The 18,059-nt window shown below is 44.6% G+C and overlaps 1 protein-coding gene across 1 annotated transcript in view; it reads right to left on the bottom strand.

Moving 5' to 3' along the window:
* Positions 1 to 18,059, bottom strand: part of cacna1eb (calcium channel, voltage-dependent, R type, alpha 1E subunit b) — a gene marked incomplete at its 5' end in the record, with an annotated part of 250,899 nt that overhangs the window by 124,896 nt on the left and 107,944 nt on the right. The window contains 3 exons of the mRNA XM_079451973.1: positions 8,313 to 8,382; positions 17,235 to 17,366; positions 17,449 to 17,561. Of these exons, the coding sequence (XP_079308099.1) occupies positions 8,313 to 8,382; positions 17,235 to 17,366; positions 17,449 to 17,561 (315 nt within the window). The remainder of the gene's footprint in view (positions 1 to 8,312; positions 8,383 to 17,234; positions 17,367 to 17,448; positions 17,562 to 18,059) is intronic.

Below are 18,059 nucleotides of genomic sequence, written 5' to 3' on the forward strand. Positions count from 1 at the left end.
TTCTTTTAATGAGTCAGCGCTGTTGGACTCTGGGGCAGAGGGCAATTTTATGGATCAAACCTGGGCCCGTAAGAAGGGCCTTCCCATTCGGCAGTTTCACCCACCCATCACTGTCCGTGCTCTGGATGGCAGAGTACTGCAGTCCATAGACTCTCTCACTGCTCCCTTGAATGTGGTCACAATAGGTAACCATAGGGAGGAGTTAGAGTTTTTATTTTTAGGTCTCCCACAGCACCCATAGTTTTTGGTCATCCCTGGCTCTCCCGCCATAACCCATCCATTAACTGGTCCACCGGCTCTTTGTCAGGATGGAGTTTATATTGTTATGCCCATTGTCTTGTTTCTGCTTGTTCCCCCCTCTCTTCCCTTCCTCCGTTTCAGGAGGAAAAGGTCGATCTGTCCCGGGTTCCTGTGGAATATCACGATTTGAGAGCGGTCTTCAGCAAGTCTCGGGCCTCTTCTCTTCCTCCACACCGACCCTATGACTGTGCCATTGATCTTCTCCCCGGCTCTTCTCCACCTCGTGGACGGCTTTTCTCCCTGTCAGCACCTGAACGGGCGGACATGGAGAAATACCTGAGCGAGGCCCTTGCAGCCGGTATCATTCGTCCCTCCTCATCTCCGGCCGGTGCAGGGTTCTTTATGAAGAAGGATGGTTCACTTCGCCCCTGCATTGACTACAGCGGTCTGAATGACATAACGTTTAAGAATCGGTATCCTTTGCCCCTTATGTCTTCGGCCTTTGAACTCCTGCAGGGGGTGAAATTCTTCACAAAGTTGGACCTTCGCAATGCTTACCATCTGGTCCGGATAAGAGAGGGGGACGAATGGAAGACGGCCTTTAACACTCCTACGGGGTATTTTGAGTATTTAGTTCTTCCCTTTGGGTTGTCTAATGCTCCGGCTGTCTTCCAAGCACTTGTTAACGATGTTCTTCGTGACATGATCGACAGGTTCGCCTTTGTGTATCTGGATGACATTCTTATATTTTCTTCTTCCCTCCAGATGCATGTCCGTCATGTCAAACAAGTGCTCCAGCGGCTGCTTGAGAACCAGCTTTACGTCAAGGTGGAGAAGTGTGAGTTCCATGCCCGGTCAGTTTCGTTCTTGGGTCACATCATCTCGGATGAGGGAGTTTGCATGGATCCTGCGAAGGTAAGGGCCGTCTCTGACTGGCCGACACCGGTCTCCCGCAAAGGGGTTCAACAGTTCCTGGGTTTCGCCAATTTTTATCGGCGATTCATCAGGAACTTCGGACAGGTGGCGGCTCCTCTCTCTGCATTGACCTCCACTAGGAACAGGTTTGAGTGGTCATCGGTGGCTCAGGTGGCGTTTGATGAACTCAAGAACAGGTTTGTCACCGCACCTATTCTGGTCACCCCGGATCCCGCCCGTCAGTTCGTGGTGGAGGTTGATGCTTCTGAGGTTGGGGTCGGAGCGGTTCTTTCCCAGGTTTATTCGCACGATCATCCTTGTGCCTACTTTTCTCACCGTTTGTCTCCTGCAGAGCGAAACTATGATGTCGGCAACCGGGAGCTGTTGGCCGTGCGGTTGGCCTTGGGAGAGTGGCGCCACTGGCTGGAAGGTGCTGCCATTCCCTTTATCGTGTGGACCGATCACAGGAACTTGGAGTACATTCGGTCTGCCAAGCGACTGAATTCCAGGCAGGCTCGGTGGGCATTATTCTTTGGGCGCTTCGATTTCACCCTGTCTTACTGACCAGGCTCTAAGAACGGCAAACCCGATGCTCTCTCTCGCTGTCTTGCTCCGGTGGGGGATCCGCCCTCTCTTCCCGACACCATCCTTCCAGAGGGTCGGGTGGTGGGGGCGATTTCCTGGGGCATTGAGCGACGTGTCAAGAGAGCTATGGTCGGTGTCGAGTTGCCCCGAGGGTGCCCACCGGGTTTGCTCTTTGTTCCTGAGTCTGCCCGCACTGCAGTCCTTCAGTGGGGCCATTCTTCCAGGCTCACCTGCCATCCGGGTGTTAGGAGATCGCTGGCTGCCATCCGCCAGCGGTTTTGGTGGCCAGCCATGAGAGACGACATTCACCGGTTCGTGGGGGCGTGTCAGGTCTGTGCGCAGAATAAGTCTTCCAATGCGCCTCCCGTTGGGCTGTTACGGCCTCTACCTGTCCCTTCCCGGCCATGGTCCCATATTGCCCTGGACTTTGTGGTCGGTCTCCCTCAGTCCAGTGGCAATACGGTGGTCTTGACCGTGGTGGACCGCTTCTCTAAAGTGGCCCATTTCATTGGACTTCCCAAACTTCCTTCAGCCAAGGAAACGGCTCGGGTTTTGGTTGATCAGGTTTTCCGCATCCACGGCCTTCCCGAGGCTGTGGTTTCGGACAGAGGTCCTCAATTTCCCTCCTAATTTTGGAGGGAATTCTGTCGACAGATTGGCGCTTCAGCCGGTCTGTCGTCTGGGTTCCATCCAGAAACCAATGGGCAGTCCGAGCGCGCCAACCAGGATCTGGGTAGGATGCTGCGTTGCATGGCTTGCCACAATCCTTCCACCTGGAGCCAGCAGCTAACCTGGGTGGAGTATGCTCACAACTCCTTGCCGGTGTCTACGACCGGGCTGTCTCCATTCATGTGTTGTCTTGGTTACCAACCCCCTGTGTTTCCTTCCCAGGCCGTCGAAGCTGCGGTTCCCTCTGTCCAGGCCTTTATCCAACGCTGTCGGCGCACCTTGAAAAGGGCCAGGGAGGCACTTATCCGGTCTCGGGACCGTACCAAGCGTACCGCCGACCGTCACCGCCGGAAGGCACCTCGATACGTATGTGGGCAACGAGTTTGGCTTTCTACCAGGGACCTCCCTTTGCGGGTCCCAGCTCGCAAATTGATGCCCAGGTTCATTGGACCGTTCCCCATCGTCAAGGTCGTTAACCCGGTGACGGTTCAGCTTTCGATTGTCAAACCCATTCCGTCGTGTTCATCCTGTCTTTCATGTTTCTAGAGTCAAACCTGTTCGTTGTTCCCCCCACCCTTGATCATTGAAGGCGCTCCTGCTTTTAGGGTCAAGCGGATTGTGAGTTCCAGACGCCGTGGCCGGGGCTTCCGGTACTTGGTGCACTGGGAGGGTTATGGTCCCGAGGAGAGGAGCTGGGTCCCGGCTCGGGACATTCTGGACCGCACTCTCATCGATGCCTTCCACCCATCCTTCCTCAAGCGCGCCGGGAGACGCTTCTGGAGGCGGGGGTACTGTCAGGTCCCGGGTTTGATCTCCCTTCATGTTCTCTCTCACCTTTCCATGTGCACAGCTGATGCAGCTTGGCAATCAGCTAAGCGGCTCAGCAGCGCACAGCTGTTTCTTATCGCTCATTATTTTCCTCCCTTTATATTCCTCTCTGTTTCTCTCCTTCGTTGCTGTTGCGTTGTATTAACTACCTCACTCTAGCCTCTTGCCTTGTTGGACTATTTATGCTAACCTTGCTCTCTTCTAGTTATAGTTTTTGCACTGGATTATTGTTTTGGACTGGGCTGCCGCTTAGATCCGGATTCTCTCTGTTAGTCTGCCCCGGTTTGGATTACGAGTTTTGCCTTTTCCCTCTGGACTCTGTTTGCACCTCGACCGACCCTTGCCTGTTGTGCTTCCTCTTTTGGATTACCCCTTCTGACTCTGATTGCACCTCGACTGACCACCTGCCTGCCTGACCTTGCATCTGCTTTGCCCTGAACCGTCTGAAGCTCTGCTTCATGTCTTGCTTTGTGATTAAAACATTATTATTTGAATCTGCATTTGAGTCCTTGCCTTCTGTGCCTGACAATTTCTAAATAGCCGCGTTTAAGCTTTGCCCCTTTAAATAAGGAGATTGTCCTTGATGGTTTATGCGAATGTGAATAGCCGAAGTATTACTGCCATTCTTTACTTTGTCTTTTTCTTTCATTCTTTATTGCCTTTAGGTTTCATGTGTGTTTGTTTAGTGTTCGTTATTTGTTAGTTAGTTTATGTAGTCAATAAACCCGCTCAAATTGTTTCTGTGTTTATTGATCACATCTTAAAGTCACTTAAACTGCTTGATTTCGTTACTAAGTGGTACTGTTCTACAGTAAGAGTATTGTTTTCCAAGGCCAGGCAACGTAATATAACATAAATATTACCTGCTAGAGTTAATATACGACCGGCTGATCACCCGTTTGAAGAGAGTATTTAGTTGTTTAGTTAAAGTGTAAAAGTTAGGTATGGTTAAACACCGTTAATTATATATATCTTACTGTGGATTCTGGAGCACAAATTATTGCTAGGCTTTTATTATCATATAGATGATACAGATAGCAGCAATAAATGACAAAAATAATGAACAAAATAATAGATGATATATATAAATACCCTTTTGGCGTATCCCCATTCAAGGGTTCAGTTGTGTAGTTTGGTAAGAAAAGAAACAAATACAGTCGAAACAAATAGGGTTGTGCCCTATGTCACTTACATTTTACCAGGTTAAAATGTAATGGTGCCAGCTACACGTTTTATTTATTTGTAACAAATGAACCACAAATTACAATATGAGCCCCCTTGCTTGATTGGACACTATTGGATAGACTATTGCTTGAAAGTCTTGTCGTTATAGGTAAGGTTGCAAACTTTGTTACTATGAAATATGGGATCAAATTTGATCTGTGCAGCAGTTCTAATTAGCACAGGCAAGATGTAAATTGCTTCATATTTGCGTTTAGTCTCTAAATGGTTACATACAGTGCTGTACAGTATTACATTTCAAGGTACTTTTAAACAGTATTTTAGCACAACTAAGTGCACAATAAAGCGGTTCTCATTTATATATTCCCCGTTTCTGGGTAACAAACTATGTGCATAGGCTATGTCCTAAGCTTTTCTGTCAAAAGTTTGTTAACACTGCAACACTGCTTTGTGCGCGCTCTCTGTGTGTCTGTGCCTCTCTGCCTGTCTGTATGTGTGCGCACGCTTGCGTCCAAGTGTGTTTGACGTGGAGGTCTGAGGGACTGATGCATGCTTTGCAGATTCAGAAACAATGCCGTATTTTGGCCTACTCTATGTAAACTGATGCGCGTCAGGGGCTCTGATTAAATGATAGGTGTCAAAATAATTTGCATTTGTCATAATCACCACCACTGCTGCTGCTGCTGTTGCTTCAATAAATGGGATTTAAAACACGGGAAGTCACATCAGGCAGGCTCAATATATGGGACATCCCTGCTAATATGGGACGGTTGGCAACCCCAGTTGTAGGTGTAGTTGTATGTAAACAGAAGAACGTTACTTACCACATGCTGCCATGCATGTCATCCATCTCCATATTTTCCTTCTTTTTCCTTTTGCTCTTCTGATCCTGTCATGTTTTTTTACAGTGAATATTTTCTCTCTGCCAATATAATTGTTATCTGGTATGTAGCGACATAACCCAGCACCCAAAATACTGTGAAAACACTCCAACGCAGCTTCCATTCTTTGCATAAGATGACTAAAAAGATGCATAGGAAACAGAAACCTTGAAAAACTGAGATACTATCCCGCCAAATCTTGTTAAAAATTTTAAATCAGAGAAATTACGATTCGCATGTGATTAATATTATCCCTGTTCGGTGAAATATGGTAGGTCATTTGCGAGGGGAATTTTAATACAAATTACAGACAAGGCCATTTTGCACAGGATTAAGATCATAGAAAACCTCCGCAATTATTACAAATGACCAGAGGTCCCCCGATAATACTAATCCAGTCCGAATAGGACTTTAGAATGTTTTGTCCTCGGCTTTACTAATCAGCGTGCTCCCAGATCTCTCTCACAATGCTGTATGCACTGAACCAAACACGAAAGTGCCAAATGTGCCCCTAAAAATATAGAACAATATAAGAAGCGTTGTTTTGTGAATTTATATTTGCTTTTTAAATTTCGTTGTGTTGTGCACCAGTGGGCCATCATAGAATATAACACCAAAATAATCAATCCTCACGCTATAACTGTGAAACTCGCACAGTACCGTACAGATGGCACACGCCTGAATTTATAACTGATCAGCTTGGCTATATAAAGAAGCTGTGTCTCTGCGCAGCTTGTGCCTATAGGCGCCACACCTTATAAAGCCTCATGGCGATGTCATACTCCATCGCTATGTTTCACTCCAGACATTGTCCTATGCCAATTTGGTAGACATCATTAATTGTGTGTCCCATAACAGTCATGTAAAACATTAAAATAACAGAATATCCAACTTATTTACGATCCATTAAAACAAGTTAGCCAAAGCTAACAAACATAATGGGGCAGTTAATTAACGTTTAATGTCATGTAAACGTGCCTGTTGTAGCACGCATTCACCTTTTCTAGTACACAGTATAGGTTTTTACAGATTTCCTAACCCTTCTCGAAAAACATCCACCAGTTTGAACTCACATGCTGAGCTCATGTGACTCAGGTGCTGCGTAATCACAATGACCCAGAAGTTGTGATACACAAGCTGTCCAATGCAAATAACCTAATTTAATGATCCAAAAAGCTTAACCCAGTCTTTGGGTTGAAAAAATAACCCAGCATTTTCACTGGTTGAGTTCATTTGATAACCATTTCATTGGGTATGATAATGACCCAGCCAGTTGGGTTACACAAAACTACCCAAAACATATCAAAGGCTTATAAAACAACAATAAAATGACCCAAAAGCCTCAACCCAGCATTTGGGTGGATAAAGTAAGCCAGCCTTTTTTAGAGTGTACCTTGCTAATGAGCTGCTCTCAGATAATTTTATATACTAATAATAAATTTACATTGGATAAAAGCATCTGCTAAATGACTAAATGTAAAGCAACTTACAGATGAAGTAAACAACGGAAGCAATTGGAACAACATAAGGACAACAAAAAGCATAAGTGCAATAAAAACACTGGTCTTATATAGCCCACCACAGAATATAGAGCTAAGTTTTTTTTATTGGAGAAGTAGGGAGGATATAGAAATCAGAACTGATCTGTCAGGTGCTGACAAAAGAGATGTGTTTCAGCCGATTCTTAAAGATGGCTACAGAATCTGCTGATCTTTGTTGCAGCGTGCAGATCATTCCACAAATGTGGAACCAATCCAGAGAAGGAACATGAGGGAGATTTTATATTTACTAAAACATCTGCCCCCCTCATGGAAGTAAGACAATACAGAGGGACAGCGAGCCTAGAATCAGAAGAACGAAGGGAGCTAGACAGAGTATATGCGAGAAACAAATCACTGAGATACAGAGGAGCCAAACCATTAAGACATTTAAAAGTGAGCAGGAGAATTTAAAATTGAATATGATATGCCACTGGTAGCCAGTGCGGGTTAGACTAAAATTGGGGTGATATGGGCAGAACATTTGATTCAGGTGATTATCCATGCGGCAAAGTTTTGAATGTACCGCAATTTAGCAATGGAGGTGGTAGATAAACCAATGAAAAGAGCATTTACATTAATCAAGGCGAGATGAAACAAAAGCATTTTAACCGTTTCTGCATATTTTACACCTATGAATGGTCGAAGCTGGGCCATACAATGTAGATGATAAAATACTGATTGAGTAATGGCATTAATATGAGTCTGGAAGGAGAGGGAGGAATCCAAAACGACACCAAGATTTTTAACAGTAACGGATGGAGTGAGAAGAGTACCAGTGATGTTACAGGCACAGTCAGAAGGAATTTTAGAAGTAAGTTACCAAGGAACCAATAATAATTATCTCTGTCTTGTCCATATTGAGATTAAGAAAATTAGAGTTGAGCCATGCTTTTATTTGATGGCCTTCACGTTATATCACGTATAGATCTGAATGTCATCAGCAAAAAAAATGCTTGGAAAGGCCATGGCGTTGTAAAATCTGACCCAGTGGTAATCTATATATATGATAAATAACAGTGGCACGAGCACAGATCTCTGGGGGACTCTGTAGGGGAGAGTGGCAGATTAAATACTGCACTGAGATGTAAAATTGTCTGTCATGGAGATAAGAAGAAAACCAGGATAGAGCAGTCCCAGAAATACCCATATCATAGAGACGAGAGATGAGTAGTTTAATAATAGTTTAATTGTATGTTATACATTTTTATGTTGGGCATACCTTAAAAGTAATTTTAGGTTTGATGAAGGTCTTGTTTGTATGTAAAATGATGCTTTCTTGTTACCCAGAGTAATTTCTGGCATCGTGAAACATTCCTTTCTCACGTGTGTGGGCACAGTTCGCCAGCATCAGTGAACAAAACTTATTAAACACTTGGTTGTTTTAAAGGTATTTCCAAATGTTTTATGCATAAAATACCATTAAAGCAATGTAGACGTTTTAGTGATCCAAAAATGTTCTAGAGTTCCAAACCTGAAAGACAGTCATGATGGAGGCTGGAAAGGTGTCAAAATTTGTAGGAGTAAAGTCTTCAAAGATGAACCTATGAAGAAGAGAAAAACAGTGGCAATTACTTTAGCTACATATCTATATGAATTTCACTGCACTGTAAAAACATCTTACAGAACATTCATTTGATGTCTTATTTCCACCAGTAAAGTACAGTATTCAATGCAATTATTTGTGTTTCCATTGTCACAAGTTGTAAATGGTACCAAAAAAGCAAACCGCAACATTACTACTTTTTTGGACCCTTCTGTTGGGGTACCTAGCAGTAATCTGGTACTGAAAGCACTAGACTCATGTTTGTTTGCACGAGGAAGGTGATTGGTTGAGCAGGGCAGAGCTGTAAAAAATTTAATGGCGGCTGAGAAACTGGTTAGAGCACAATTTAGTACAAATTTAAATTCAAAGTGCACTTTCAATAACATTTCATTGCATATCTAGTAGTTTGTTAATGACTATTGCCAAGGCTGTCTCTATTTATATTTTAAATAAAAATTACGTTACACTTCTTATGAAGCCTGTCTTAATTAGCCTTCATGCTTTAAATGCTGCCTTCGAAGTAATTGGACTTGTTCAACTTCATGCAGCACCACTCAGACTGCTTATTGTTCTGAGCAGCGCCGCATGTAGTCGAACAACTCTATTGCCTGGTGAGGTAACAAGTCACCTGCCTTGGTGTCACTGCCTTGGTGACAAGTCACCCCAGTTATATCAGTTACGTTTATCGCTACTTTCAAGCATACACTTTGGCTATAAACTAAGGCTACTGTTAGCAGTGGAAACGCATTAGACACATTTTAATGCCTAAATGGTTTTTCATTCCTGTAGCCAAACACAAGTTAAAGGAATAGTTCACCCAAAAATTAGTTTCAATTCATGATATATTTACCCTCATGCCATCCTAGGTGCATGTAACTAACTTTCTTCAGTCTAACACAATTTGAGTAATTTTGAAAGATATCCTGGTTCGTACCAGCTTTGGAAATTACATTGGATAGTGACCCATTTCAAGATTGTTCTGTAAGCCTTTGTATAGTGTTACATTGTATGAGCACGCTCTTATTCATGCAAATACTTTTAAACCATTTAAGCGCATTTTGAAGCGGTTGCTTTTAGCATTTAGCAGACAATTTTACTCAGAAATTTGATTTGTTATAAGAAGGAAATTGCTCATACGAAGTGTGACGAGCGGGCCAAGGCAACGGTGACCGACTGAAGGCGGAAATCCTTGCTCGGGTGGGTCTGTCACCGGTAGCCACCGCCCAGCTCTTCCATCAGTGGGTATACAACGAGCAACTCCCAGCTCGGATACAGGCTGCCCAGCTCTCGAGGTTCGCCCATCTCTGCCTCTTGACCGAGGGGACCACGGCCAATCAAGTCGCCGAAAAGGTTGTCATTGACCAGATGCTGCGCGCCCTGCCTTGCCGGTTCAGGAACCCAGTGAGCATGAGGAACTTGGCCTCCCTTGGAGAACTCGTGGAGGCAGTCGAACTGGTGGATGCAGCTTTTGCGTAAGACGGAGGAGAGAGAGCGAATGCCCAGCCCCGGCGGGTGAATCCCCCTTAGCGGCCACGAGAGGGTATCTCGTGACCAGTCAGCAGATCCTCGGTGGCCTCTCCTCAGGATGAGCAGATGCCCACCGAGCCGGTGTCTCCGACGCCGTGGGCGTGGTTAGCAGGCTGCATTGTCCACCGGAAGGTGCCGCCTGGTGCCCCAGAACGAGTGGTATGCTTGTACTGCAAGGCAGTGGTCCCCACCCTCGACTCCAGTAGTTCCGTTACCCTGGTCTGAGACGGCATTCTACCCCCTCGTCAACCCCGACGGACCCTGCTTCCCATCAAGTGTGTCCATGGGAACACCCGAGAGGTCCCGAGTCGTTGCGTGGAGGTCACTGTTGAGTCCGGATCCTGGTACGTGGAAGTGGGGATTATGAATGATCTGCCCGTACCACTTCTCCTGGGACGTGACTGGCCCGGGTTTGACCTGCTCTTGGCCACGGCAATGCAGCCTACCCACAAGAAGAACCGGCCCCCGCGACGCTGACGCACGTCCAGACCCCAACTTGCCCTTTTGGCCACCGAGAGCACGCAAGGAGGTGAGTCTAGCTCTCATTCTACTAATCTTGGTTTTGATGTCTTCCAGACGGTTATGGAAGGCGGTTCGTTCAGAAGAGAACAACGAGAGGACGATCGCTTGCGCAACTGTTGGAACCAAGTAGGGATAGTAGACGATGAGGTTCGACATACAGCCCCTCACCCCTTGCCGCACTTCATAGTAAGAATGGTCGGCTGTACTGTGTCGCCCTGAGGCGGGGGGAGGAGAAGATGGGGTAATACTTTCTTGCGATAATACTTTCTCCCAAACATCATAAAATAGAGACTGTCTTTCCCTCGGATTAGCAAACATAAAATAATGCATAAACCTCTCAAAGGTAATTTAATTAACATTAAACAAACTAAACATGAACATAATACAGATGATCAACTGTTACGACTCGGATTGCTAAATATTAGATCTCTCTCTAATAAAGCACTTTTTGTTAACGATATGATAACAGATCATAAAATAGACATGCTCTGTCTAACAGAAAAATGGCTAAAGCCAGATGATTATATTGCTTTAAATGAGTCTGTCCCCCAAGATTATTATTATAAACACAAACCTCGCCTAAAAGGCAGAGGGGGAGGTGTTGCTGCACTTTACCTTAACTCTTTTAGCATTTCTCAGAAGTCTAATCCTAAATACAATTCTTTTGAAGTCATGGTACTTGATGCATCAATACCTAAAACTAAGGACAAAACATCTTTAAAATTTATTCTGGCTATTGTATATAGGCCTCCAGGGCACCACACAGATTTTATTAAAGAATTTAGTGGGTTCTTATCAGAACTAGTACTGGCTGCAGACAGAGTCCTTGTTGTTGGTGACTTTAACATTCATGTAGATAATGATACAGATGCTTTAGGAATGGCTTTTAAAGACACTCTTAACTCCATGGGCGTTAGTCAACATGTGTCAAGACCTACTCACCTTCGTAATAATACTTTAGATTTATTATTGTCTCACGGTATAAACGTGGACAACGTAAAAATCCTTCAGCAGAGCGAAGACTTTTCGGATCATTATCTGGTATCATGCTTGCTTCACTACCCAATGGTGGCAAATCAAACTCCAAGTTACAAATATTGTAGAACAATAACTTTGACTACAAAAGGTGCGTTTCTTGATAATTTGCCTGAATTGTCTCAAATCTCTAGCATGAGTAATAACGTTGAAGATCTTGACTTTGCCATTGAAAATATTAATGCCACCTTCTCGGAAACGCTAGACATAGTTGCTCCTCTGTGCTTAAAGAAGATTAAAAATGACAGACCGACACCGTGGAATAATGAACACACTCAGGCTCTAAAGAAAGCGGCATCGAAAAATGGAGCGCAACTTTAAGAAAACTAAATTAGAGGTATTTCGTACTGCCTGAAGGATAGTATTAAAAAATACAGGAAAGCCCTAAAAACGTCTAGATCCGCCTACCTTTCATCACTAATAGAAGAAAACCAGCATAACCCTAGGTTTTTATTTGATAAAGTGGCTAAATTAACCAAAAATAAATCGTCAGCGACTTCTGATTCTGTATACCAGCATAGCAGTGATGATTTTATGAACTATTTCACAAATAAAATCCAAGATATTAGAGAAAGAATTATAACTATGCAACCAGAAGTGAATCCCGCTAAACAAACGACTAACTACAGCGCCTCTAAGGAGAAATTACGTTTATTTTCTACTATAGATCACGATGAACTATCTAAAATCATTAGATCATCTAAATCAACTGCATGCATGTTAGACCCTATACCTACAAATCTACTTAAAGAGATGCTCCCAGAAATTATAGATCCTCTACTTAGCATTATTAACTTATCTCTGACATTAGGACATGTGCCTAAAGCATATAAGGTGGCTGTTATAAGGCCCCTTGTCAAAAAACCCAATCTGTACCCTGGAGAACTAGTTAACTACAGACCTATATTGAATCTACCTTTCTTATCTAAAGTTCTGGAAGAAGTAGTCTCAACTCAATTATGTTCCTTCCTCCAAAGGAATGAGATTAATGAAGATGTCCAGTCTGGATTTAGAGCACATCACAGTACAGAGACTAGTCTGATTAGAGTTACAAATTATCTTATTATGGCGTCCGACCGAGGTTGTATCTCCTTATTTGGTGCTGCTAGATCTTAGTGCTGCATTCGACACCATTGACCACAGCATGCTCCTACATAGACTCGAAAATGATGTCGGTATTAAGGAAATAGCTTTGAAATGGCTTAGATCTTATTTATGTGACCATTTTCAATATGTAGCAATAAACAATGAGGTATCACGCAAATCGCAAGTCCAGTACGGTCTACCACAGGGCTCAGTCTTAGGGCCTATGCTCTTCGCATTATACATGCTACCTCTAGGAGATATAATAAAGTGACACGGAGTAAGCTTTCACTGTTATGCTGATGATATGCAACTTTATATTTCCTCGAAGCCTCATGAATCACAGCAATTCCATCGAATAGTGGAATGCATAGTCGATATAAAAAAGTGGATGAGTAGCAATTTTTTATTACTGAACTCGGACAAAACTGAAGTGTTACTTATCGGACCGAAAACCGCCCTACGTAACAACCAAGAATACTGCTTAACTATTGATGGATCTTCCATAAAACCCTCATCTTCAGCTAAGAATCTTGGCTTTATATTCGATAGTACTCTGTCATTTGAGAACCAGGTCGCCAACACCTGTAAAATTGCGTTTTTCCATCTTAAAAATATATCTAAACTACGTCATATGCTGTCACCATCAGATGCAGAGAAGCTTATACATGCCTTTATGACATCGAGACTAGATTACTGTAATGCACTATTAGGTGGTTGCCCTTGCAGGCCTATTACAAAAAATCCAACTGGTCCAAAATGCGGCAGCTCGAGTTCTTACGCGTACAAAAAAGTATGAGCATATTAGCCCGGTTCTGTCAACCTTGCACTGGTTACCTATAAAGCATCACATAAACTTTAAAATCTTGCTTATTACCTATAAAGCCTTGCATGGTTTAGCTCCTCACTACTTGAGAGAACTTCTCACGTATTATAGTCCATCACGTGCACTACGCTCTCAGGTGTCAGGTCAGTTGGTGATACCTAGAATTTCAAAATCAAGTGCAGGCGGCAGATCCTTTTCCTATATAGCGCCTAAACTTTGGAACAGTCTTCCCTGCACTGTCCGGAAGGCAGACACACTCTGTCAGTTTAAATCTAGACTAAAGACGCATCTTTTTAATCTTGCATACACTACACTATCATAATATATATATTTCAAAGATCTAGGCTGCACTAGTTTGATCAACCGGAACCAGGGACACTTCCAATAACAACTGATGCATTTGTTGCATCAAAGAGTGCAGAACAGTACTCTACTCTCAGCCAGTCTTGTCTCATTGTTCCAAGGTTACTAAAGCGGGCAGGATGCAGTCCAAGGTTACCAGAGCGGGCAGGGCGCAATCCATTCCCAGACCTGAATCCATTCCCGGACGAAGGACGTGGCGAATCCAATAATCTAATAGCAACTGAAGTTTTGTAATGATAATTTTAAATCTAACTTTTTTATTTTGCCTTGTTGTGCAAGCACTGTCTAGCTTGTGCAGAGGCAGCAGTTTTTGCCAGAGGGGAACTGGAATCCCCTGGTTAGGCCTGGTTTCCCTCTGAGGTTTTTTTCTCCTCCAATGGAATTTTGGGTTCCTCGCCACCGTTTGCATACTGTTTTGCACTGTTTGCCTGGCCGGGGGGTTGCTAGAATTTGATAGTCTTATTTAATTAACACTGCATATAGGAATTTATTGTGAATCTGATATTTGACCTGTGTTTTGACTTCCATAACCTTTTATGTTTTACTTATAGTCAATGTTTTCTTGTAAAAAGCGCTATATAAATAAAGCTGACTTGACTGACTTGACTAATCATGGAGCTCGCGCATGTACACCCAATGGCTGGACACCCGCTAACACGCCACAACGGATACGGGACCGGTTTCACTGGCCGGGACTAGAGGCTAAACGATTCTGTCAGGGATGCCCTACCTACCAGCTGACATCCCCCCAATGATCATCCCCAGCCCCCTGATTCCACTCCCCATCATAGAGATACCCTTCTCGCGCATTGGCCTGGACCTGGTAGGGCACCTGCCGAAGTCTGATCGTGGTCACAAACACATCCTGGTAATCGTCGATTACGCCAAATGATATACGGAAACCCTCCGAAAGGCTACGACCAAGGCGATTGCTAAGGAGATTTTCCTATTGTTTAGCAGGGAAGGGGATCCCTTCCGAGATCCTGACGGACCAAGATACCCCATTCATGTCCCGGCTGATGACCGACCTCTGCCACCTCCTCAAGGTGAAACAGCTCTGCACTTCGGTCTACCATCCGCAGACAGACGGCATAGTGGAAAGATTCAACCAGACATTAAAGAGGATGTGGCAGAGTGGTGGCAGAGGATGGGCGTGACTGGGACCTCATGCTCCCCTACGTTCTCTTCGGGGTGAGAGAGGTACCGCAGGCCTCCACCGGGTTTACCACATTCGAACTTCTCTTCGAACTTCTCTTCGAACTTCCATTCGAACTTCTCAACCCTGCGGGCTCCTAGACGTGACTCGAGACGCCTGGGAGCAACAACCCGCCCCGAACAGGAGCATAGTCGAACAAGTACAACACATGAGAGAACGAATCGACCGAGTGATGCCGTTGGTTAAAGAACATCTGCTGGAGGCCCAGCATGCCCAGAAGCGGTTGTATGACCGGCCCACCCAACCATGGGAACTCCAGCTGGGCGGCCGGGTCCTTGTTCTTCGGCCGCGTCGAAGTTCCTGGCTTCCTGGAAGGGACCCTATACCGTCCTCGAGAATGTAAGGCTGGTCAACTACCGGGTCCGTCAGCCGGGCAGACGAAAGACTGAACAACTCTACCACGTGAACCTCCTAAAAAGGTGGGTGGCCCCGCCCCAACAGATGCGGCCTTCGCCGCGGCGGAACAACCAGTAGTTCATGTTGGGGAGCAGCTCTCCCCGGACCAGAGGGGTGACGAAGAGGCCTTAGTCCATCAGTTCTCCGATGTGTTTCAGGAACGACCCGGGCAGACTCTGATTATCCATCCACTCTGGGAGATGGGAGGAACATTTGGAGAGGCTCTGGAAGGTCTTACTCTTATCTGCGGAAGGCCGGTCTGGCCGCGAACCCGAGGAAATACCACCTGGGTCTAGCAGAAACCTGATACCTCAGCTTCAGAGTTGGACGTGGGATCATCCGACCACAGCCCCAAAATATCGAGGCTGTCCAGAAGGCACCCAGATCCACTACAAAGACCCAGGTACGTGCTTTTCTCGGATTAGCTGGATACTACCGGTGCTTCATCCCTGCCGTCTGCTCTCTAGCCAGCCCCCTGACTGACCTGACCAAGAAGGGGCAGCCAGAGAAAATCATATGGAGTGACGAAGCCCAGGCGGCGTTCCAGACCCTGAAGGAGGCCCTGTCCTCTTCACCCATCCTTTATGCCCCAGACTTCGGCTGCCCCTTCGTACTCCAGACGGACGCATCCGATACGGGGCTGGGAGCAGTCCTATCCCAGGACAAGGATGGGAGAGAACATCCGGTCCTGTACATCAGTCGGAAGCTCACCCCAGCAGAAACTCGGTATGCCACAGTGGAGAGGGAAGCACTCGCCATAAGGTGGGCGGTCCTTGAGCTCCGCTATTACCTGCGGGGAAAGAGCTTCACGCTGGTCACGGACCACGCACCGTTAGGCCAATGACTCCAATGCCAGAGTGACTAGGTGGTTCCTCGCGCTCCAGGACTACCACTTTACGGTCAAACATCGGGCAGGGGCTTCCAATGGCAATGCCGACGGTCTCTCCCGGATGTGGTCAGGTTGGACATCAAGGTCAGGGACACAAGGGTGTGACGAGCGGGCCAGTGGCAAATCATCATCGCCACGGCGCAATCAAGCCACCACACCTGCGGATCGTCACCACCTGATCCCCATCAAGCTCACCCTTTATAAGCAGAGGAAGAAGACGACAGGGTGAGCTTGTTCTCAGCAGGGATACGGATGACAAACGTGTGGTTTTCTTCCTTTCTTGCTGAGACAAGTGAGTGCCGATCCGTAGCAGCACTTTTACTTCCATGGGACTAATACTTGTGTTCAGATGACATGAGATATTCCCTGAAGCACACTACTGCACATCTTGCGTCTGTTTGACGTCTGCATTTTAATCTGCAATACTTAGTTTGCTCATATGCAATACATCACTTTTACACAGCAGATGTTTCACAGATCTCCAGAGCTTTAGCACACGTAAATCTATGGGCTGGGTTACTTGGAGGATGTAAGGTGGTATTTTCCATGTTATTAAGAGTGTTTGTCTACATCAGGCACAAAGCGATAACCAATGGTACAATTGATTCTGTATTAGCACAACCCACTTTTTATTATATGTTTCAAACTGAGATGGTAACAAAGAGTCCAAATGTCCGGACTGCATCTTTAAAGGGGTCACATTCTTAAACCTGTAGTTACCAACAATTTTCTAAATATCTTCTTTTGTGTTCTGCAGAAGAAAGTCATACAGGTTTAGAAATTACAATAGGGCATGTAAATGATGACAGAATGTTCATTTGAAGGTAAACTACTTTAACAATTTATCAGACACTGAAAATAATTTAGCATTTTATTTAGTCATTTATTTTTAAAAATGTGATGTAATAATCTATAAATATATTTATTATTGGGGTGAAGATGATTCATATTTTTTGTGGAAAGTTGACGATTAATGAAGTATCACTGTCTTACCTGCCACCAAACAACTGCATGCCAAGTAACGCAAAGACTACTATAAACAGGAAGAGGAGGAAGAGCAAACTGATGATAGATTTCATGGAGCTCATAAGGGACACCACCAAGTTTCGCAAGGATGACCAATATCTAGTAAAGAAGAAACAATTATGAACGTTTTTGTACATTGTAAAAACAAATTACCTTCACTGAATATCTTATCTTTCCTTACTTGGTTATCTTAAAGATTCGCAGTAGCCGTAAAGCTCTGAGGACACTGATGCCAAAAGATACTCCAGGCCTGAAGAATCCCCAAATCACTTCAAAAATACTACCTACAATCACCTGCAGAAAGCACATAACATGACATACTTATTAAAACCGACATCCAATATATAATTTCATCAGGTATTCTTTGCAGTGAATATTTGAGGCACGCAACTTATGAATAAACCCACATTTAAAAATAAATAAATGGTTTGGGTACAGGTACAATGCATACTCAAATAGTGCAAAAATATCCCCTGAAGCTACCTGGGGGGGCTCTCTAACAACACTCATACACACATTACCAAACTCATTCACTATACACAGTATGAAACTCTCTCATGATCACTACCAAACTCATTCACAAACACTATCAAATTATTACTACCACTACCAACCCTGCTAAAAAAAAGCATATGCTGGGTTAGGTATGTTTTGATGCTGGTTTGCTGGATTGTGCTGGTTATAGCGACTCATGTGCTGGTCCTAAACTGGTTTAATCTGGTGAGAAACTGGCACATGACCAATCTCAGAAAACCTTAAGGATGTCAGTATGTATTTACCCTTTACCTGCTA

The sequence above is a fragment of the Barbatula barbatula genome, assembly GCF_947034865.1.
Source record: "Barbatula barbatula genome assembly, chromosome: 3".
In the NCBI taxonomy this organism is placed as follows: Eukaryota; Metazoa; Chordata; class Actinopteri; order Cypriniformes; family Nemacheilidae; genus Barbatula; species Barbatula barbatula.